Raw genomic sequence first — 24836 nt, 5'->3', positions numbered from 1 at the left:
ATGCGGCTGCGCGGGTTATAGAGGGAGCCCCTCGTGGCTCCCGTATGACACCAATCCTGCGCAGGCTGCACTGGCTACCTGTGGCCTTCCGGGTGCGCTTCAAGGTTTTGGTAACCACCTTCAAAGCGCTCCATGGCATAGGGCCGGGTTATTTACGGGACCGCCTACTGCTACCGGATACCTCTCACCGACCCGTGCGCTCTCACAGAGAGGGACTCCTCAGGGTGCCGTCAGCTAGACAGTGTCGTCTGGCGACGCCCAGGGGAAGGGCCTTCTCTGTGGGGGCTCCCACCCTCTGGAACGAACTCCCCCCAGGACTCCGTCAACTTCCGGACCTCCGGACCTTCCGTCGCGAGCTCAAGACACATTTATTCATCTGTGCAGGACTGGCGTAGATTTTAAATTTTATAGGGGTTTTAAATTGGTCTTAATATTTATATTTCTAGTTTTAATAATTGGGCATTAGAATAAGTTTTTTAATGTTTATTTTAAATTGTATATAAGTGTTTTATATGCCTGTGAACCGCCCTGAGTCCTTCGGGAGATAGGGCGGTATATAAATATGAATAATAAATAAATAAATAAATAAATAAATAACCAAAATTTGAATAATATTTATCCATTCGCGCCCCCCAAAATTTTATTGATACACTGACTTATTTCAGAAAGTGTCAAGGAAAAAAAGCCCTCTGTGTAAAGAGCCTGGAATTTGATTAAGTGTACCAGCTTTTAAAAGTTTAAATAAAGCTGGAAGTAATTCCTTTGAATATATTCTTTATTATTTTGTTTGTTTGCTTGTTTGTTTTAGTAATCTTTATTCATATTTTTTCACCTCCCTATATTTTGTCCAAGTTTTTTAAAATTTATTTTATTTATTTATTTTGTCACAACAATATATATGTGTCATACAAAAAAATTATATAGTATATAAACATATATACGAGTAAATATTAGGAGGTATAAGCATATATATATATAGGAAGAAGAAAAGAAAAACAATAGGACAGGAACGGTAGGCACGTTTGTGTGCTTATGCACGCCCCTTATGGTCCTCTTAGGAATGGGGTGAGGTCAATAGTAGAAAGTTTTTGGTTAAAGCTTTTGGGATTATGGGAAGAGACCACAGAGTCAGGTAAAGTATTCCAAGCACTGATGATTCTGTTACAGAAGTCATATTTTCTGCAATCTAGATTAAAGCGGTTGACATTAAGTTTAAATCTATTGGTTGCTCTTGTATTATTGCAATTAAAGCTGAAGTAGTCTTTGACAGGAAGGACATTACAATAGATGATTCTATGAGTTAAACTTAGGTCTTGTTGAAGAAAAGAGGTCTTGTCGAATTCTCAGAAAAAATGCCAAACTAAAAGACTTCATTCCCATAGTGTATGTGAGAGCAGGAATGCCTGCACGTGCCCATATGTCTATATGAATGAGGTGGTTAAAGTACTGAATTAGTTCTTCCTTTTCCCTCCCCGTAGGGCAGTGATGGCAAACCTATAGCATGCGTGCCAGAGGTAGCGCATAGCACCCTCTCTGTGGGCACACGAGCCGTTGCCCTAGCTCAGCTCTGCCATGCATGCGTGTGTGTCTTTATTTATTTATTTATTTATTTAGTCACACAGTATATATAAGCATAAGCATGAAATAACTATACAATATATAAGCATATATATAAGCATGAGTATGTAATAACTATATGAATTGGATATAATGAAAGGGAACAATAGGACAGGAACGGTAGGGACGCTTGTGCTCTTATGCACGCCCCTTACGGACCTCTTAGGAATGGGGTGAGGTCAATAGTAGACAGTTTTTGGTTGACGCTTTGGGGATTTTGGGAAGAGACCACAGAGTCAGGTAGTGCATTCCATGCATTAACAACTCTGTTATTGAAGTCATATTTTCTGCAATCAAGATTGGAGCGGTTCACATTAAGCTTAAATCTATTGTGTGCTCGTGTATTGTTGCAATTGAAACTGAAGTAGTCTTCAACAGGAAGGGCATTGCAATAGATGATTCTATGAATTAAACTGAGGTCATGTCTCAGGGTACATGTGGGGGGCCTGCATGCACCTGAGTGGGGGGCAGGGCACATGCGCGGGGGCCATACACGCTTTGCATTTTGGGGGTTTGGCCACACATGGTTTGGGCACTCGGTCTGGAAAAGTTAGCTATCACTGCCATAGGGTATAGAAGCTAACTGGGTCAGCTTGGGTCAGTCACACTCTCTCCGTCCTAGCTTAGGAAATTGAAAAAAATCTCCTTACCAACCCAGAGTAAGTTGGACAAATGTGGTAGATGATAGTCCACAATGTTCAAAGGAGGGATTTTTATAGTGTGGTGCATTGAGTTGGCCTGAATATGTAGGGACGGATGGGTATTATTTGATTTGTATTAAATTAAGCACAGCACTTCATGTTTTGAAAAGGGCTTGTATTTATGATAAACTTTGCACAGTTTACAAAATGGAAATGAATAGAATAAACTTGAACTGGCATGACTTTCAAACGCTGAAAAAAACCAAAATATTTATAACTATTTAATAGAAAATAAATCTGATCTAGAAATGGCATTTGGAGACAGACATGTGGGTGTATATTAAAATCTTGGATTTCTGTTGACGTATTTTAATTTTGCACTAAACATGGAAATATTGTTTCTTGCTTGTGAATCAGGAAATCAAAAAAGTTATGAATTGGAGGATATATTAGACATCAATGTACTTGGCAAGTAAGTTTAAACTCCATGTGAACAGAGGAGCAATTATTGTGAATAATTGTGAATTATCCCTTTCTTATAATAAATGTCCTTTTTCCTTCACTGCAAACCACATCTGTTCATTTCAGAGGATAGGAAGAAAAAAACTGGGGAATATCTTGTTTAAGAGCACATTTGGCCCAGATATTGGCAACTCGAATTGGAAGTCAGTTCAGATCAATCAATGTCATCTGATTGTACCTTGATGAACGTATCTTTTCTTTTATGTACACTGAGAGCATATGCACCAAGACAAATTCCTTGTGTGTCCAATCACACTTGACCAATAAAAATTCTATTCTATTCTATATGTTACAGAAGTCATATATAAGTCATATATCATCATATATTATGATCAGAAGTGTAGAAAAACTGTTCTGATATTTTATACTGCTCCAGTTCTATGTAAAAAAATGAATGGACTTTGTTTAAACTTGCACCAGTTTTCCAGTTTTGGTATGTTTTCAATCAAAACTCATTTCAATTTGCTCTTGATCTCTGTTATGTTCAGTAACCATGTTATGAATAAACAAGTTCATGTAGGTTTTCCTACAACTGTGAACAATCTCTAGCAAATATCCATGTTAAACTGTTACTGGGTCAAAACAAAACTAAAATATCATATCCAGAATCACAAAGAATACAACATAATATTCTGAATTATCTCTTTTCTCCCCCACATTCCTCTGGTCTGCAATGTGGAAGGAAAAGCAAATCAATGGTTTGGTTCCCAAGAATAAATATAAATCATCACATGGCTTAATTCGTATGGTAACAGTACAAAATATTTTGTAATTAAGATAAAATTTTAAAATTAGGATAGTAATCCATAATGATGAAATGCCTTCCGATGTTTCAAGTCAGGAATTAAGGAACAATGAGGTACTGTATGATTCTGATTGATGTTATAAATGTAAGGAAAACAGGGGAAAAAAAATACTTGTTTGCCAAGTTTTCCAAGATTGCTTCTTAAAGTTGAAGGAGTGGTGCACTAAATATAGAAATACAGGCAGTTCACTTAGTTACCATTTAAAGTTTCAATTGCGCTGAAAAAATTAACTTACGACCGTTTTTTCACACTTGGAACCATTGCAGCGTCGCCATGGTCATGTGACACTTGACAACTGACATAACAGTTGCAGTGTCCCAGGGTCATCTGATCAGGTTTTGCAACCTTTTGATAAGCAAAGACAATGGGGTAACCATACTGACTTTACAATTAATTGTGTTATTAACTTAAACAACTGCAGTGATTAACTCAACACCTGTGGCAAGAACGGTCGTAAAATGGGGTAAAAGTCACTTAACCAATGTCTCACTTAGCAACAGAAATTTTGGACTCAGTTGTGGTTGTCTGTCAAGGACTATCTGTATGATTTCTTGGGGAAGGGGGTACGTTATTTTTGTAGAACGTTTATCATCTGTACTAAGTGCATTGAATATAAAGAACTAGCCTCATATTTAATTGGAGCAGATTCATATATAACAAGTGCCTTCCACAATTTATTTATTGAATTACTTTTAATCCCATTTTTATTGTTTTATTGTTTTTAAAAATGTGTATATTTCTGTGTACAGAAATAATTTGAATACACTTCATGTATTAATTGAATGATACGATTGCTCTAATCTTTCGAGAATACAGAAATAAATTACTCTAAAAGTGGAGGCTACATCTGCACTGCCCCCTATTTTAAAAATGGCTTAAAACTTTACATGAAATGTTAGCCTGCCAATCTATATGCAATATATTTTTTCCAGGATTGAGCCTCACTGTGAAAACCCTTTTTGGAGTCAATTGAAATTTGGTTAATTTGCTCATGCTGTTGGTCTAAGCCAGGGGTCTCCAACCTTGGTCCCTTTAAGACTTGTGGACTTCAACTCCCAGAGTCCCTTTGCCAGCTTTGCTGGCTGAGGGACTCTGGGAGTTGAAGTCCACAAGTCTTAAAGGGACCAAGGTTGGAGACCCCTGGTCTAATTTGTAAACATTTGGACGTAAGTCTCAATGAAACTAATTTACCTCCAGGTAAGCATATCTCTCTCCTCACACTTCCCTATATATCTCTTCAGTTCCTCTCCTGCACCCGTGCCAGGCAGATGGAGTTCAACTTGCTCACTGATCCAGAAGCTCAGAGCCCCCCTCTTTCCCTCTCCGAATCCGGGACACCTCAGCATGCCCACAGGCACAAGGGGCAAGCAAATGGTAAGTAGGAGAACAGAGATCTTCTTCCTTATTTTAAAGGGGTTTTCCTTAAATAAGAGAAACTGTGCATTTGTGTTTTTTTTCATCTGTATTCGGTATTGGAAAAATTCTAAAAATGAACCTTTAATAGACTATATAAATTCATCTCTCGAAAATAATTGAAACCTCAATTATTTCTTTATGTACTTGGAGCTGGAAATGGGACCAAGCTGAGCTTTGCTGGCTGAGGGACTCTGGGAGTTGAAGTCCACGAGTCTAAAAGTTGCCAAGGTTGGAGACCCCTGCCCTAAAGGTCCACTGTTTTGCTCTATGTGAGACTAGTCAAAATGAAATTAAATGCATACATTATTTTGTTGTTTCTATAGAAGACACAAACTTGTGGTATACCAGCTGTTGTGTCCCACTCCTCCTCTGAGGGCCGGGTCTGGGAAGTCTGTATCAAGCGTGGCCACGAAGCCTCTGCAGCTTTGCCAAATTCCTTTCAGATTTCTCAGGGCAGGCAGGAATCCAAGGTGTGACTTCAGCAAACCAGATGAGACTTTGCCTGACTCAAGGAATGCCAAAAAGCAGATCCTTTATATAGGCCATGGGGTGTGGCTCCATGACTCAGCACTTATCCAGGCCTGCCCCACCTTTCCTTTTGCTGACATCGCCTCTCCATTCTCCGGAAGCGAGGATCCTCCCATTTTAGATTGTCTTCTGCTGTTTGAGAAAGGGAGGGGTTGGAAGGAGCAGGCCCGGGCAATTCCAATCCATGGCTGACTTCCTCTGATGGCTGCGTGTGAGTGAGGTTTGTTTGTTCATTCCTGACATCCCCTCCAGGCATGGGGCCAGGGCTGGGGGCTGGAGGCATGCCAGGCTGTTCCTCTTCATTATCAGACTCTGAATCTGATAGCAGGCCCGGCAGGAGATGGGAGGGGCCCGGCTGAGGAGAGGAGGGAGGACGAGGCACAACACCAGCCTTCTTTTCAAGGAGATGTTGCAGTGGTTAAGGTCTTGAACTGGGGCTCAGGAGTCCCAGGTTCAAGCTTATTTTCAGCCATGGAAGCTTACTGGTGAGTTTAGGATAGTCACTCTCACCTCGGCCTACCTAACAGGGTTGCTGTTGGGAAAATTAGATAAGAGAATCTTATATGCATCACTTTGGAGGAAAACTAGGGCAAAACTAATACAGTAAAGAGTCTTGTTGATGCAATTGAACCCATTAATGGCTCTGTTACCTTCCCACCAAGTTGGTCTCTATTTTTCTACTTGCATTTTTACATGCTTTCGAACTGCTAGGTTGGCAGAAGCTGGGACAAGTATAGGGAGCTCACTCCATTATGCAGCGCTAGGGATTCGAACTGCTGAACTACCGACCTTTCTGATTGACAAGCTCAGCATCTTAGCCACTGAGCCACCGCGTTCCCCCCTCCATAAATGTATACAAAAGTTTAAACCAGGGGTCTCCAACCTTGGCAACTTTAAGCCTGGCGGACTTCAACTCCCAGATTCCCCCGGCCAGCAAAGCTGGCCGGGGATTTCTGGGAATTGAAGTCCGCCAGGCTTAAAGTTGCCAAGGTTGGAGACCCCTGGTTTAAATAATCTGCCAGCTTCTTGGACGCCAACTGTTCTTTTTTCTCAATATTCTTTCCATCTGAGCCACCAGATATTGATCAACTATTCAACTATTATCCCTGACCTTTTCTCCAGAAAACATTGTCGCTGTAAAAGGTTTACCTCCCCAATGGAAGAAAAAGCAACTTTTTCCTCCAACATATTGAATGATAAACCTCTGTTGTTTGTTTTCCCTCTGCATTTTTTCCTCTAGTGTCTAGCCTACTTTGAAATGTTTCCAGGATTCACATAATCTTTTTTCCATCGTGCAATTGTAATTGTCTACAGTAATTCAGGGTATAGCTGGTCAACAGGCATCTCTGTTCCAGGCAGCCTATTTTATCTCTGCTTCAAACATGGCAGATACGATATAGTGACTCCCACTACCATGTTTCCCCAAAAATAAGACCTATCCAAAAATATGACCTAGATTGATTTTTCTGTGTGTGTCTAATATAAGCCCTACCCAAAAATAAAGACCACAGAACTGGTCCAAAATTCTGGTTACCACTTGCAAAGCCCTTCATGGAATGGGGCCTGATTATTTGAGGGGCTGCCTATTTCCAATAGTTTCTGCCCATATGGAAAGTTCAGATAGAGTCGATGCACTTCAGGACCTTTAAACAATGCTATCTATTCCAGGAAGTTTATTTTCAGGGCCTCTGTTGGCTCAGACTGCTAAGACAGTCTGTTATTAACACAGCTGCTTGCAGTTACTGCAGGTTCAAGTCCCACCAGGCCCAAGGTTGACTCAGCCTTCCATCCTTTATAAGGTAGGTAAAATGAGGACCCAGATTGTTGGGGGCAATAAAAGTTGACTTTGTATATAATATACAAATGGATGAAGACTATTGCTTGACATAGTGTAAGCCGCCCTGAGTCTTCAGAGAAGGGCGGGATATAAATGCAAATAAAAAAAAAAATTACTCATTCAAACCAAATTATATTCCCTGGAGATCTAGGAAGCTCCCACCCAAATGAAGTTCTGGAAAACTTTTAAAAATGTGGCTATTCGCCCAAGTTGTGGAGTGGGATGGCTATGAAGCCCCACCAAAGTTTGTCTCCCCGTCCCCATATATGCAATATGGTGTGAAGGCTTCAGAAATTTCCTTTATTGTTTTTCTGTTTTTAAATTGTAAATCATGCAGAGTCATTCTGGAGTTAAGTGACATCCCAATCCAATCCAATAAACAAATAACAAATATTTTCTTTTTCTTTTCGTTTTGAATTTTATTTATACATTTTTTCCTTAAATATATATAGGTGCTTAATGAACAGTGTATTGTCTGAGTCATTTTAGGTTTACAATAATTCTGATAATAGTGATAATAGTAAAAATAATAGTAATAATGTTCACTTATTTATAATAATTTTTCATCCTTTACTTATACATAATGATGATTTTTCATCTTCTAATTTCTACCTCTTTTATCTAACCACTGATAAAACATATCCCGTGTTGAAAAATATTCTGTTTCTTCCTTTTATTTTTAATGTCAATCTATCCTTTTCTGCACAGTCTAATATTTTTTTAATTATGTTTTCAACTTTGGGGTATCCTCATTTTTCCAATATTGTGCAAATACAATTCTCGCTGCTCTCAACACGTGAAGCATTAAATATATATATATTCCCTTTATTATAACTTTCTGGTATTATGCCTAACAAGAACATTTCTGGCTATGTCTGTATGTAGCTTTATCATTTTTTCTAGCCCTATGTGTATTTTGTCCCAAAAAGTTTTGCCTTTGGGTATGTCCACCACATATGATAAGAGCCCAGTGTCTGGTTACATTTCCAATATGTAGCAGACATGTTTTTAAATATTTTTGCTAGCCTTGCCAGTGGTAAGTGCCACCTCTAAAACATTTTGTACAGGTTTTCCTTATAAGAAGTTGCCACTGTCGATTGTAATTTCTGTCCCAAGGTTTTCGCCATTTATCTAGTTATATAATATATTCAAAGTTTTTCACCCATACTATCATTGTTTCTTTCACTTGTTCATCTTCCATTTTGATGTTAATAAGTAACTGTATAATTTCTTTATTAGTTTTTCATCTGTCCCTAAAAGTATCTGATCAAGTGTTGTTGGCTCTTTATAAGAACCGTCTATCTTTGCATCTTTCTCATATCTAGATTGTATTTGCAGGTGTGGCCACCATGTTAAATCCTTTGGTTTTGCTATATTCCTGCCTAGTTTTAAGTTCCCCTTCTTCATTTAAAATGTCTTTATATGTTACGATTTTTCCCAGATTAACAACGTTTGGATGTATCAATGCTTCCATCTTAGAAAGCCGGACTGGTGTTTTCATATAATTTTTTGCTCTAACTTTTTCCCATATTAAAAGTAGAACGTTTCTCACATAGTGTCTTTGAAAGTATCGGTGTAAGGTATTTTTCCCGTACCACAAAAAAACATGCCACCACCTCAATTGAAGATCACGTCCCTCCAACAATAGTAATCTTCTGTGTCTCAAATTTATCCACTCTTTCACCCAAAGAAGTTCAGAAGCCTGGTAGTAAAGCTCCCAGTACCCAAGGCCCCTGTTGTTGTTGTTTTCTTGCAACATTTTCAATCAAATAAGAAATATTTTCATAGGACACGTGTGATCTGTTATCGGGCTTCACACTTGGGCTTAGAAATGAATCACATTTAACCTTTAAGCAGTGGTGGGATTCAAGTAATTTAACAACCGGTTCTCTGCCTTAATGATTTCTTCCAACAACCAGTTCATCAAACTGCTCAGAGAGTTAACAACCGGTTCTCCTGAAGTGGTGCGAACTGGCTGCATCCCACCACTGCCTTTAAGTGTCAGAGAGACTTGGCAGAGGACTCCCAACAGAACTCAGCTAATTTATCATCTTTATTGCAACAGAATGAAATCTTAACCCACTCAGAAATGTCTGCAGGGTAAGAGTGTGCAAGTGTGTTTGTCAAGAGCATCAGAATGATGGGTGTGACTGGGTGATTGAAATCCTGTCCATTTTTAATGTGCATGACATACATCATGTGCTCATTTAAAGAGGCGATATTTATTTATTTTATTTTATTTTATTTATTTGTCACAACAGTATATATAAGCATAAGCAAGAAATAACTATATTGTTGTGTCTGCGCCCCCCGAGCCGGCTCTGCTGCCAGAAAGTGACTCGGAGCCAGGCCCCCTGCCAGAAAGTGACTTGGACAGTGAGGGGGAAGGGCCGTCAGTACTTACCTCAGGAGCACCAGCTTCCCTGGCTCAGCTCCAGGAGCCAAAGGCAGGCCAGGTGGAGGAGATAATGAGGCCTCCTTCTCCTGACTCTTTTCCGCCCCCAGGCCACGCCTGCAGACCCAGCTGACAGCAATCAGGCATGGTTGAATCCTAGGTTTCGTAGGCAGGAGAGGACGGAACAACAGAAGCAGGGGTGGGACAGGCCCAGGAAGTGCTGAGTCATGGAGCCACACCCCACAGGATATAAAAGGCAGCCAGAGCTGCTGTGTCTCTTTGTAACAGGCAAATCCACTGATTGACTAGAGCTGAAGTTTGTGACTCACCAGTGTCGTGGAAGATAACGAGGGCTCTTGGCAGACGCTGGCTCTTTTGTCGCCAGAGCTGATAGTGCTGGCTAATTAAGCCATCATTCGGATGGAGGCGGAGGAGGACAGAACATATACAATATATAAGCATATATATAAGCATGAGCATGAAATAACCATATGAATTGGATATAATCAACGGGAACATTAGGACAGGAATGGTAGGCATGCTGGTGCTCTTATGCACGCCCCTTATAGTCCTCTTAGGAATGGCGTGAGATCAATAGTAGATAGTCTTTGGTTAAAGCTTTGGGGATTTTGGGAAGAGACCACAGAGTCAGGTAGTGCATTCCATGCATTAACAACTCTGTTACTGAAGTCATATTTTCTGCAGTCAAGATTGGAGCGGTTCATATTAAGCTTAAATCTATTGTGTGCTCGTGTATTGTTGCGATTGAAGCTGAAGTAGTCTTCAACAGGAAGGACGTTGTAACAGATGATTCTATGAGTTAAACTCAGGTCATGTCGAAGGTGGCGGAGTTCTAAATTTTCTAAAGCCAGGATTTCAAATCTGGTGGCATAAGGTATTTTGTTGTAATCAGAGGAGTGGAGAACTCTTCTTGTAAAATATTTCTGGACACGCTCAATTGTATTAATGTCCAAAATGAAGTGTGGTGTGTGCTCCAGTCATTTCTGACCTGTCGATGTCACTGGTAATAAAATAATGCAGAACCTTTATATATCTATAACTCAATATTTAGTTTTTTCTTGCTATCATTCTAAATTAAAAAATACTTGAGGTTGTGTTTGATGCTTTAGGAGGCTGGAATAGGTTTACATGATTATCCTCTCTCCAGCCTAAAACATACTGGATTTTCCCTTACCAGTTTTACCTCTGTCCAGAATGTCAGTTTTGTTTTATGGTTGGTTTATATAACCAGCTAGATGTTTAGATTGGATTGGTATTTTTTTTTTTTTGTTTGTTTACATTTATACCCCGCCCTTCTCCGAAGACTCAGGGCGGCTTACAATGTATAGGGCAATAGTCTCATTCTATTTGTATATATTTACAAAGTCAATTTATTGCCCCCCCAACAATCTGGGTCCTCATTTTACCTACCTTATAAAGGATGGAAGGCTGAGTCAACCTTGGGCCGGGCTCGAACCTGTCCAGAATGTCAGTTTTGTTTTATGGTTGGTTTATATAACCAGCTAGATGTTTAGATTGGATTGGTATTTTTGTCCACATATTAAGTCCTTCCTAACCACCTGGGGTGGTTTGGATGTTCTTATTTAATTATATTCAAGGTATGGCCGCAACAAGTAAGCTGTTCCAAATACATCGTTGTTGTTGTTAATCTTCAATTTGATTCAGAGATTTACCAGTCTGGGACTGGTAAAAATGTAATAGTTCAAATCCTAACCAAGGACCTGAGAGATGTTAAGGTAGTGTCTGAATATATAGGCAGTTCCAAGTAGGGTGGTTTTTTGCAAAATCAGGATATTCAGGTCTAATAAATTCAAATTCAATTGTTGTTGTTTTTAAAAATCAAGTTGTTTTTTTCTTTCACACACCCCCACGTATTTTATGAACGAAGTATTGACCAGATCATGTCTTACACAACTTGTTATATCCAAGTACATTTTACATAGTTACAATTTCTGCCAAAATATTCTTTTTTCTTGCTTTTTTTATCTTAATACACTATTATATATAATATACACTTTATATAATATACACTTATTATATAAACAATATCACCATCCACCCTCAAATCCTAATTTCTTAACATTATTTCAATTAGATATCTTGTCTTATCCATTATTAATCATATATATTCTCTTTTAACTTTCCTATTAATTCGTTCTTCATCCTAATAAATCTGAACATGTTTGGGGTTGCCTTTCTACCATTTCATCTCTCTTATTTTACAACAATCTTTCTTCTCCCTCCTCTCTTTCCCTTCCCTCCCTTCTTCTATCCTTTTCTACTTTCTTCTTTCCTCCTCTCCTACTCCTACTCTACTTCCCCTTCCTTTCTCCCCCTCTTCCTTTCTTCCTCCCTTCCAACCTTCTCCCATACTCTTATTTCCCCTCCCTTTCTTCCTCTCCTTTTCCTTTTCTTCTATTCCTCTCTCTCTTTCCTCTCTTCTCCTTGCCTTCTATCCCTCTACTCCTCTTTCCATTCTCTCTCCATTGTTGTATTCATTTTCAATTCAATATTTTCCACAATGGTATCTGAGCAACCCTGATTTTTTCTCCATTTATTAAATATATTTCTCAAAAGCCCCATCACATTTTTTGATTATTAACTATGTATTTCAACTTATTCCATTTTTATCTTGAAACCTTTTAAATAAATTGACCTTTCACCTCTTATTTTCTTTAATTCCTAATTTCTTATTCCAACATCCATTAATTATTTTCCTCATTTACTAGCATTTCAATTTTGTATCTTAATTTTAGTTATTTTCATAGTTAAACCAATCTACATTTCATATTACATCTGCTGATCCATTTTACTATAAGCGATATACTTCTTCTAATTTGCTTCTTACATACAATTACTACTACTTTTTTTTTTTTTTGCATTTATATCCCGCCCTTCTCCGAAGACTCAGGGCAGCTTACACTATGTTAGCAATAGTCTTCATCCATTTGTATACTATATACAAAGTCAACTTATTGCCCCCCAACAATCTGGATCCTCATTTTACCTACCTTATAAAGGATGGAAGGCTGAGTCAACCTTGGGCCTGGTGGGGCTTGAACCTGCAATATTGCAAGCAGTTGCTGTTAATAATAGGCTGCATTAGCCTGTTGCGCCATCATTAGCCTGTTGCACCACCCTAACCCTAACACCATTTCCTTAAACAAACTAATAAACGCTTTAATTCCCTTCCTTCTATCCATTATTCTTCCCCTTTTAACCATTTTCTTTGGGTCGCTCCAGAATTCCATTTCTTAATATTTTTCTTTCTTTCTCTCATTCTCTCATTTTCTTTTTTTTTCTTTTTATATTTATTGTATCTTTCCCCCTGAATCCTTTCTCTAGTTTTTAAGATTGTTACTCTCTTAATTCTCCCTCAATCTTTTCCCATTTCTTTCTCTTTCCTTCTTTTTTGAGGTATATTCCCCCCTATCCATTTTTTTTTGTCACTGTCAATCGCAGGGTAATTGTTTATCTTTTTATCTTCAATTGTTTTCCCTTCAACATCATGTTCTTGCTTCTCATTTTTATTCACTTTTTCCTTTTTTTATATTCTAACCAGGCTTCCGCTTCTTTATTACCCTTAAACACTTCCTGCACCTTCTTAAACATCTCCATTAATTCCTCATATTCTCAATATTCCATATTGTCAATTCAAAAAAATTTTTTTATTTTAGTTTATGTGTTGTTCAAATTCAAATCCATTTAGTGTCTCTCTTTTCTTTTTTATTTCCAAATAACATCCAGTTCTAGTCCATTCCAATTTAAGGCTTTGTTCTTTTTCACCTCTTTTCAAAGTCAGAACCAACTGTTAAACAAATACTCCTTAATATTTCTCACAGTAGTCAAAGCAGTCGTTGCAGTACTTTCTTTCCATTAGCAGATGCCTCTCTCCAATCCACAAATCCCAAGGCAACCAAGTAGTACATTTAAATCCACATAAAAAATACTTTCTTTTCAATTTCTTTTCCTTATATTGTTAAAAAGTGCTTTCTCTCAGTTTTCTTTTCCCTGTATTGTTTTTATTTCTCCAGATCCAGTTTTAAGTCGAGGTAGAAAGTTTTCTTTTTTGGGCTTTAGTCCTTTAACTTCCTCTTTGTTCTTCTCCCTCCAGTTAACATTCCCAAGTGGCAATTAGCTGCTTATTTCACATCGGGACCTCTTTTAAGCTTTTAGAAAGTTTCTTTTTACCTGTGAGTTGGCCAATCATTCAATCAAACATCGCTCCTGCACAAATCTTATTCCAGTTGCCCCAGCTTAGAGCAGTCATTTTAATGGCACCCCTCCCCCACCGCTGGATCAAAGAGCTGCCTCTGACCCTTTGAGGAACTTGTCTGTTTTTCTTGGTCACCCGAGGTGCCTCTCTTTCTTCACAGTCCCTCCAAGATAGTTCCAGTCTGAAGACCCCCCAGTAGCAGTTTGTCTGGCTGGATTTTCGCAAGGCACATCGGAGCCTGCTATTTTCCAGCCAGTCATGCTGTGACACTTCCGGTTCCTCCTAATTATTGTTCTTGTTGTTACTATTATTAGGCTTGGATGTAGAGGCACTTGGTTTTATACTATTATTGAGATGAACTATATAATCAATTTGCGTCTTTGAATACAAGTTAATTATAAGAAGAGACCTGACCAAAATAGCAATGGTGCTAATTCACAACTTTGAATTCCTAAATATAAAGACAGAATAATAAATACCTTGCAATACCAGCAAAGATGTTTTATATCTATCAAATAAAAGAAGTGTTTGCCTCTGGATGAAGCAGTATCTATATAATTCTCTTTTTTTTCCCCAGCTTGAAATTGGTTGCATTTTTAAATTTTCAATTTGGGGCTGTGCTCACAGCCACCTTGTATCTGGAGACCATAAAGGTGGCAGCTCTAAATAGCCCAAGTGAACAACAAAACGGTATTTAGAGTAAAAAATAAAACTACTATTCTGCAGTTGTTCCATTTTTAAAAGATCTCACTAATTTTCAAATTCTGGTCTGGAAGATGTGAAATGTTGTCAACTCTGCCAGGTAAGGCCAAGTAGGAAACACAACTAGACGAGCTAATTCTACTATATTGTAAGGCTACAATAAGAGAATCTTGAAAGTCGGAAGATACAAACTTCCCACCGCCACTTTTAACCATCTGATCCATTAGGGCAGATCCTTCTTGGGCTGCTTTTATTTATTTATTTATTTATTTATTTATTTATTTTATTTGTCACAACATTATATATAAGCATAAGCATGAAATAACTATATGATATATAAGCAGATACTGTATATAACCATAAGTATTTAATAACCATACGAATTGGCTACAATCAAAGGGAACATTAGGATAGGAACGGTAGGCACACTGGTGCTCTTATGCACGCCCCTTACAGACCTCTTAGGAATGGGGTGAGGTCAACAGTAGATAGTCTTTGGTTAAAGCTTTGGGGATTTTGGGAAGAGACCACAGAGTCAGGTAGTGCATTCCAGGCATTAACAACTCTGTTACTAAAGTCATATTTTCTACAATCAAGACTGGAGTGGTTCACATTAAGCTTAAATCTATTGTGTGCTCGTGTATTGTTGTGATTGAAGCTGACTGATTTTTTTGACTGTTCAGCCACTGGGATTCTTGGCTCTTATCCGAGTTTTCCTGGGCAGCATCTCTTCCCCTTATCCTGATCCCCAAGGTCATTCAACGTTCCATGACACACGTTTCTCCCCTGGGTTTCTTTAAAGCAAAAAAAATACCTACTTCCTCTCACGCGAGACATTCAGAAAAATCAGGAATCAGAAAGGATTCGATATGTTCATTAACATGTAATTTACTTCTTCAGATAGATATATTTTTCCTGATTGCACGATGGTTAAAAAGTTATTTTTTCAAATCACAAAACGCCAATAGATCTAGGCAATTCACAGTGTTTACTCACGAACATTCCTCAAGTTGGGTTTCACTTTTTTCAGAAGCATATATGATCGCTAAGAAGAATTCAGAGCAAGAAATGAAAGAGGGAGTCACTGTTTTGCACTGCCACCACGTGCCTTATCCAAAGGATCAGTCTTTGTGATAAACCATGTACTGTATGGGCAGCGGCATACCTGCAAAATTGTCTTCCGTTCAAGCAAATGATTTGTGTAGGTATTGAGCAATTGTGCACAAAGAGATCATCATTTAATAATATCACTTTCACTGGTGGGGATGTTTAAAGGAAAATTATTGTCTTGGACCACTGTGAAGATCTGTGATGGATTCCTTGGTTTTGCTTCCGTAGACACCGAAAAGTCCCAGCAGAATCAGACTGACAATTCCACTCCTGAGGACGGCTCCTTGAGAAAGAAGCAACGTAGGCAGAGAACTCATTTTACCAGCCAGCAGCTACAGGAGCTAGAAGCCACTTTTCAAAGGAATCGGTATCCAGACATGAGTACCCGAGAGGAGATTGCGGTCTGGACCAACTTGACGGAAGCCAGAGTTCGGGTACACTTGTTTTCTTTTTAATTTACTTGAAAATGACCAGAATATGAAGGAAAAGGCTGAATAAAAAGCCAGATAGCACAACATGCCTCTGCATGTGACTGTATCTTTGTGCCTTCCTCCCTTTTGAGAAAGTAGGGCAATTAAAGTTTATCTAAAGAATATATTCCTAAGATTTTAATGAAGCATTATATAGTATACTTTTAAAACAGAGGGACATTATCACAATACCTCTTACAGTGAACTCTGTTAGAAAATGTAGCTAGGGAAATCCCTTTCTCCAAAATACAACTAAAAGTATTTCCTATAACAATATAACAACAACAGAGTTGGAAGGGACCTTGGAGGCCTTCTAGTCCAACCCCCTGCCCAGGCAGGAAACCCTACACCATCTCAGACAGATGATTATCCAACATTTTCTTAAAAATTTCCAGTCTTGGAGCATTCACAACTTCTGCAGGCAAGTCATTCCACTTATTAATTGTTCTAACTGTCAGGAAATTTCTCCTTAGTTCTAAGTTGCTTCTCTCCTTGATTAGTTTCCACCCATTGCTTCTTGTTCTACCCTCAGGTGCTTTGGAGAACAGCCCAACTCCCACTTCTTTGTGGCAACCCCTGAGATATTGGAACACTGCTATCATGTCTCCCCTGGTCCTTCTTTTCATTAAACTAGACATACCCAGTTCCTGCAATCGTTCTTCATACGTTTTAGCCTCCAGTCCCCTAATCATCTTTGTTGCTCTTCTCTGCATTCTTTCTAGAGTCTCAGCATCTTTTTTACATCGTGGCAAACATAACTGAATGCAGTATTCCAAGTGTGGCCTTACCAAGGGCATTATAAAGTGGCACTAACACTTCACGTGATCTTGATTCTATCCCTCTATTTATGCAGCCCAGAACTGTGTTGGCTTTTTTAGCAGCAGCTGCACACTGCTGGCTCATATCTAAATGGTTATCCACTAGGACTCCAAGATCCCTCTCACAGGTACTACTATTGAGCAACATACCACACATACGGTACCTGTGCATTTTTTTTTTTGCCTACATGTAGAACCTTACTTTTTTCGCTGTTGAATTTCATTTTGTTAGATAGTGCCCAATGTTCAAGTCTGTCAAGATCTTTCTGTAATTTGAGCCTATCTTCTGGCGTGTTGGCTACTCTTGCCAGCTTGGTGTCATCTGCAAATTTGATGAGTTCCCCATCTATCCCCTTGTCCAAGTCATTGATGAAGATGTTGAAGAGTACTGGGCCTAAAACAGAGCCTTGGGGTACTCCACTGCATACTTCCTTCCATGTGGATGTAGTTCCATTGAGGACTACACGTTGAGTGCGGTTGGTCAGCCAGTTACAAATCCATCTGGTGGTGGTGCTGTCTAACCCACATTTTTCTACTTTATCTAGTAGTAGGTTATGGTCTACTTTATCAAATGCTTTACTGAAGTCCAAGTAAATTATATCGACAGCATTCCTCTGGTCTACTAATTTTGTCACTTTGTCAAAGAATGCATACTATAAAGTGTGGCTTTTTAAAAAATATTATTTTTTAAATCTAAAAAGTCAAAGATAACTACGGTAACATAAACTAAGAAAAATAGAAAATAAAAAAGTGCATAGAGAAAAAAGGGAGGAAAAAATAAAAAAGATATATAAGGAAATGACTTCTCCGTTCATCAAGACAAATACAATTTTAGTAACTTATCACCTTCTCTAAGATTTCAATCAATAATCTCTTCATCCCATCTCTCTTCTTTGCTCTTGCTCCTCCTTTTTTTTGCTCGGTAGCAACAATTACTTTAGGGCAGGGTTCCTAAACTCTTCAGCTCATTGACTCCTTCATGAAGTTTCAGATTGTTCATCAACCATCAACCATTATATTACAATAATTTAAAAAATACTATTTTAACTAATTCTATTATGAATAATAAGTAGATCAACATCAATTTATAATACAAAATAAAGAATTCATATAAACGGAATTGGAAGAACTGCAAAAGTCTACCCAAGGCAAAGAAATCAAAACCTTGACAGAAGTAACTCAGACTATAGAGGCAAACCAGAGGGAGTTGGCAATAGAGGAAGCCAACCTAGCTGTAGAATTTCTTTCTGCAGCAGGAACCCTCTCCTCTGCTTGGGAAAAAACAAAGCCATCTAACTAAAGAAGTTGAAGAATTAAAACAAAGAATAACTGAGCATCTAGAACAGCACAAAACAAGAGAATAAGGTTGCCTGCACTTAAACTTGTTCCAGAAAAACAGCTAACACAAGCATTAAACGGCCCACTTGCCATGGCAAATTTGACAATTCTCTGTGGCCAACTCACTGAGGGCCGCATCAGGGTTTTGTTTGACCTCGGTGGGGGGGGCAGGGTGGGTATGGCCACTCATGTCGGGGGCACCTGTGGTGATCCAAGAGCTCCGGCAGCGAAAATGGAATTCAGAAGAGCTGCTTGCGGCCCTCACGAGCTGTGTTTTCAGCTGCGATGGCCTCCTGCAACCCTCTGCCAGTGAAAATGGAGCTCAAGACGGCTATCCGCAGACCTCCTGAACTTCATTTTTGCTAGCAGAGGCACCACGGGCCAATCCTTTGCTATTTTCAGGGCAGATCCAGCCCCGGGTCTTGAGTTTGACACCCCTGGTCATGACCCCTAAAAGATAAGATGCCAATATTGTAATATCAAATATAAGGACTAGCTCACTGCAAGAAACAAACCAACTAATGTACAGTACAGCTGCAGTTATACAGAATACCTGGGATGCAAAAGTCAGCAAAGAAGGAAAAAAGCCAATGTCATCAAAATGGAAGACCAGGCTGGAAAATAAGATTATCAAGATGAGACCAGATGTCAGTAAGCTAGAACAAATGAAACAAAAGAAGCTGAAGAGCAAGAAGACCAAAGAATACCTAATAAGGAAATACCACTTAACAACAAGGAAGATCAAGGAAGCCCTGGAAATAATAAAGCAGCAAATAACAGTTATGGCCAGGAAGATCAGCAGAAACAAAGCTTAAATTGCAAATTATAGGCAGAACCTCCTATTTCAATCTAATCAGAAACCAATCCTCAGAGCAACCTTTTCCCAACTAAAACTATGGTTAAATCTGTCTATATGTTGTGAGATTAAAGTATTTTTGGCATGCCTTCTGGTCTGCCAGTCTTCTGTGTGTTTGTCCTATATGGTGGTTGTTGCAGTTCTTACATTGTATGTTGTAGATGACTCCTGTTTTTTTCTTCTGGAGTTTCTGGGTCTTTTGGTTTGCTTAGGATGTTTTGAAGGGCTTTAGTTGGCTTCTGTGCTACAATGATTTCATGTGGTTGCAGTAATCTATTTGTGGTTTCTCAGATACTCTTGATGTATGGCCGTGTAATTCTTTTTAGGGTTTGTGTTGGTTGTGCTGTATTGGGTTGAGTGGTCAGGGACTTTTTGATAAAGTTGTGTGGGTATCCATTTTGTTGGAATGTGTTGTAGAGATGTTCCATTTCCTTTTTCTGCTGTTCTGGGTTGTTGCAGTATGTTTGGGCTCATTTAAATAAAGTCCTTACTCAGCTTCTCTTGTGGCAGATTGGGTTGTTGCTTTGGTAGCCGAGCACCTGATTACTATGGGTGAGGTTTCCGTAGACTTGTGTTTCTAGTTTGCCGTTGTGGTCTCTGCTGTTCAGGAAGGGTAGCAAGTTGTTGTTTTCTTCTTCTCTAGTAAACTGAATTCCTTTCAAATGTTATTGATGGTTCTGTGGGTGTTCTTTAATTGGTCCTTTTTTATTATGGTGAAGATGTCATCTATATATCTAATCTATATTTTAGATTGTATTTCTGGAAGTACTATGGTTTCTAGATGTTGCATGAGGACCTTCACTATAAATCCTGAGCAGTGATCCCATAGGTGTCTCTTTAACTTGTTGGTAAATTTGTTCATCAAATTGGAAGTATTCAGTTAAGCAGAGGTAAGAGGATTCTTCTGAGATCCATAATCCTGGGTGTTTTGATCTTCATGAATTCAATGAAGTCAGGTGTACTGTGAAGCAATGCAGTCATGGGTTCTTTGGCTATTTATTTATTTATTTATTTATTTATTTATTTATTTATTTATTTATTTATTTTCACAACGGTATATATAAGCATAAGCATCAAATAACTATACGAATTGGATACAATCAAAGGGAACATTAGGACAGGAATGGTAGGCACGCTTGTGCTCTTATGCAGGCCCCTTACAGACCTCTTAGGAATGGGGTGAGGTCAATAGTAGATAGTCTTTGGTTAAAGCTTTGGGGATTTTGGGAAGAGACCACAGAGTCAGGTAGTGCATTCCAGGCATTAACAACTCTGTTACTGAAGTCATATTTTCTGCAATTTCTGGATCTATAGATGTGAACAGGGCTATGACATCAAATGAGACCATGATTTGGTCCTCATCTGTAGCCACATCCCTGATTGTTTGAAGACCCTGAGAGTTAACGGAGTATTGGCTTCCTCTTGTGAGATGCTCAAGCTTTTTTGTTAGTTCTTTTGCAACATTATATGTAGGGGTCCCTGTTAAAGATACGATTGGATGGAGGGGTATGCAGGTTTGTGTATTTTGAGATGTCTGTAGAAGCATGGGAGGATGGGTCCATTGCTTCTTATCCGCCACTGTTCTTCTTTGGTAATTTGGCCTTTCTTAGTGAGGTCACTGAGAGTTCTCTTGATCTGGTTGTCTACTACCCTCACTTTCTTTTGTCATAGTTGTTATACTTCTATTTGCAGATCTTTGTATTTTGTCTAGACAACCAGATCAAGAGAGTAATCACCAGTAATCAGCACTCAGATCAGCATAGATTCACTCCAAGGTCAACTTCAGACCAACAATCAAGTAAGCGATACCCCAATCAAGAAACAGCCAAAGAGACATTCCTACTGCTAGACGGGGCTGCTGCTGTGTGTGACGCCACTGCGAGGCGAAGCAGGTGGTGGGATGTTGGTCCACTCCCCCTGCCTGCCTCACCTCACCTCATGGCACCTGCCCCGTTGTGGCCGCAATCAAAAAGACGGTGGGATAGAGTGGGCAGGCTCTTAACTGGGGCTTATTTTGGAGTTAGGTCTTATATTAGGCACATGCTAAAAATTATGCTAGGGCTTATTTTCTAGTTGGGTCTTATTTTTGGGGAAACACGGTACTACTATGCTTGATAACCTGGACTCTTGCAGTTAATAAGTGAACAGCCAAGCTGGATTGCATAGGATAGGAACTTAGAAAGCTCTCAAATATGACACAGAGTAGCTCCCCTTTTCCCAGTCCTTCTTTTGGATTGATAAAACCATGATCTTCGATATGATATGTAATTTTGTACGCTTAGTACTCATAAAGCCATTCAAATTGGTCCTTTTTCCACTCATGAAACCTATGATCAGCAAAGGAACCAAAACCTTTTGAATAAATCTGTCTAAATTGCAGAGGCGTCAAATAGTAACTTTTCAGTGGTGCCTAAAGTAGAGATTAATTCTGAATTTCCTTATTCTAAAGAATAATGAAGTTCAATGATGTGAAGAAAATTAAATCGATCATTCTCAAAAGGTAAATGTGCATCAAAGAATGTCTCTTCCAAAGAAAATTGTTTAGTAGGGAACTTAAAATAATGTGAATGAGTTAAATTCAGGTTAATTGTATTTATTTTGTCACAACTATCAAAGGATTTGAGAATATAAGAATCTTATTCCATTTGTAGCAAAACCAAAGATAAATTCAAATTTACCAATTGAGAAAGCATTCTAGCAATTGTTACATGATGATAAAGAATCAGAGCAGAGACTATAAACAAGGCCATAAACAAAACATAACAGAATTATTACTAAGGGCCAATGTTATTAAATTTGGTTTTCTTTACTTATTAGCAGACAAGATATTAAAATATGCTGCTCAAGTTAGAGATAGAAGTTTCCAGACTGTCAATGAAACATAAACTGTCATCTATCTGTCTTACATGTTTGTCTCACAGTGTAAAATACCTTTAATATATTTAGAATAGAACAGAATCAGAACAGCCAGTATAAAAAGAAAAGAATCTATCTTTGACTTGTACTGCACCATACATTTTAAAAAGGAAAAGCACACTATTGGTCACCACACATATCTGGAGCCATATAAACCATGTATATATCTATCCCAATTGCTACCTACCTGCCTTCCATTGAGGACCTGTATACTGCACGAATCAAGAAGAAGGCTGTGAAAATATTTACAGATCCCTCACATCCTGGACATAAACTGTTTCAACTCCTACCCTCAAAACGACGCTATAGAGCACTGCACACCAGAACAACTAGACACAAGAACAGTTTCTTCCCGAAGGCCATCACTCTGCTAAACAAATAATTCCCTCAACACTGTCAAACTATTTACTAAATCTGCACTACTATTAATCGTTTCATAGTTCCCATCACCAATCTCTTTCCACTTATGACTGTAACTTTGTTGCTGGTAATCCTTATGATTTATATTGATATTAATTGTTTCCTGATTGCTTATTTGTACCCTATGATTATCATTAAGTGTTGTATCATTAAGTGTTAAATTGTACCCTATGACCATCATTTGTGTTGTAAATGTTGTACCTTGATGAAGGTATCTTTTCTTTTTATGTACACTGAGAGCACATGCACCAAGACAAATTCCTTGTGTGTCCAATCACACTTGGCCAATAAAAATTCTATTCTATTCTATTCTATTCTATTCTATTATTCTATTCTATTCTATTCTATTCTATTCTATTCTATTCTATTCTATTCTATTCTATTCTATTCTATTCTTTCTTTTATGTACACTGAGAGCATATGCACCAAGACAAATTCCTTGTGTGTCCAATCACACTTGGCCAATAAAAATTCTATTCTATTCTATTCTATTCTATTCTATTCTATTCTATTCTATTCTATTCTCATAAATAAAAAAGTTTCAGAAACTCAAAAATATTTTTTTTTTACTGATTATTCTCAACCTGAAACTTTTTCTTTTTGCAGCAGGCTTATACTCCAAGCTCTTTATTACCCTAATCAGATGACCCCAACAAACCTTCACCTAATCACTTCTGACTACTAATGGGAACCATGCGGATGTTAAGGAAATATAGGTTGTGATCTGAGTAACCCTTGAAGTAGTGATAATTAATAGAGGAGGAGCTTCTGTCTGGAAAGTCAGAAGAGGTAGAGCAGCCCCATATGCTCAGTTCAGGATGCCATGGCAGCAATCTGCAAAAGAGGAGATCTGCTTTTTAAGAACAAATGAAGCGCAATCATGCAAGGAACATGTAGATCTGTCTTGCTTTCTGATTGCTTACTTTCGTAATCTGCAGTGGAGTCTCCTTTTATGAGCAGCACCAATTCTTCTAGGCTAGGCCAGAGAATGTTCTTTTTAGGCAAAATATCTCCTTATCTTGACATCTCCTTTGTTCTTTGCATCTAAGGCCAGAAATATGGAAAGCAAACATGTTGCCCTGTGTAACGTTATGACAAGAACTCTCTCTCTCTCTCTCTCTCTCTCTTTTTTACAGGTATGGTTTAAGAACCGCAGAGCCAAATGGAGGAAGCGGGAAAGAAATCAACAGGCAGAACTTTGTAAGAATAGTTTTGGAGCTCAGTTCAACGGACTGATGCAACCTTATGATGAAATGTATAGTAGTTATTCCTATAATAACTGGGCTACCAAAGGACTTACTGCCAGCACGTTATCAACCAAGAGCTTCCCATTCTTCAACTCCATGTCGGTCAATGCCCTTTCTTCCCAGCCCATGTTTTCAACATCCGGCTCCATAGGATCCATGTCTGTGCCCTCCTCAATGGTTCCTTCAACAGTGACGGGTGTGCCAGGCCCAAGCCTTAACAATCTGAACAGCCCGTCTCTTAACTCCGCCGTTCCATCCAGTACCTGTCCCTATGCATCCACAGCCAATCCTTACATGTATAGGGATACTTGTAACTCGAGCCTGGCTAGCTTGCGATTGAAGGCAAAGCAACACGCCAACTTTACCTACCCAGCAGTGCAGACGGCACCCTCCAGCCTGAGCCCATGTCAGTATGCAGTGGATAGATCAGTATGAGAACCTCCACCGCTAATTATGAACTATTAGCAGAAACTATGTTTCCCCTGCAGCTGAATTGCAGAAAAGATGTATTTATAATACTGTTAACAAATGTTTTACTATCGTTTTTTGTAAAGTATATATTTTTACTCACTGAACATTCATTTCAGACAGAGGATTTTTTTTTTGCCAAGCTTTGAATTCTCATCCGGTGATGGTGACAACATACCCAGGGAAATGGTTGACGCTGCTCATAATTTATGACTGCAATTTGTGCTTTATACATCTGACTCAGCGGTGAAATGCACTTACCTTCGCTACCGGTTTGAGAACGTGAACGTGCTTGCGCGTGTGCTAAGCTCATGCACGCCTCTTCTGCACATGTGCAGTGGGTCAAAAACGGGACGTAATGATGTCCCAGCGGGTGGGGGAGCCTCCTCCTGCTGCCACTACTGGTTCGCGTGAGCTGGATAGATCCAGCTGGATTTCACCGCTGATCTGACTCCTGCTTACATAAGGAAGTCTAGATTCTGTACTTGAAGT

General features: G+C 38.8%; 1 protein-coding gene across 1 annotated transcript; it reads left to right on the top strand.

Annotated features, from left to right (window-relative positions):
- The first annotated feature begins 4854 nt into the window (after nt 1-4854).
- On the top strand, nt 4855-24403 carry LOC131201173 (pituitary homeobox 3-like). The gene is made up of 3 exons (XM_058188857.1): nt 4855-4960; nt 16040-16245; nt 23766-24403. Exons 1-3 carry the CDS (start codon nt 4855-4857, stop codon nt 24309-24311), a joined length of 858 nt encoding a protein of 285 aa, XP_058044840.1. The 3' UTR covers nt 24312-24403.
- Nucleotides 24404-24836: the final 433 nt, after the last annotated feature.

Source organism: Ahaetulla prasina, chromosome 6, assembly GCF_028640845.1.
Source record: "Ahaetulla prasina isolate Xishuangbanna chromosome 6, ASM2864084v1, whole genome shotgun sequence".
NCBI classification, from domain to species: domain Eukaryota; kingdom Metazoa; phylum Chordata; class Lepidosauria; order Squamata; family Colubridae; genus Ahaetulla; species Ahaetulla prasina.
The sequence above is the reverse complement of the archived record's forward strand: the minus strand, read 5'-3'. Positions and strand labels throughout refer to the sequence as shown.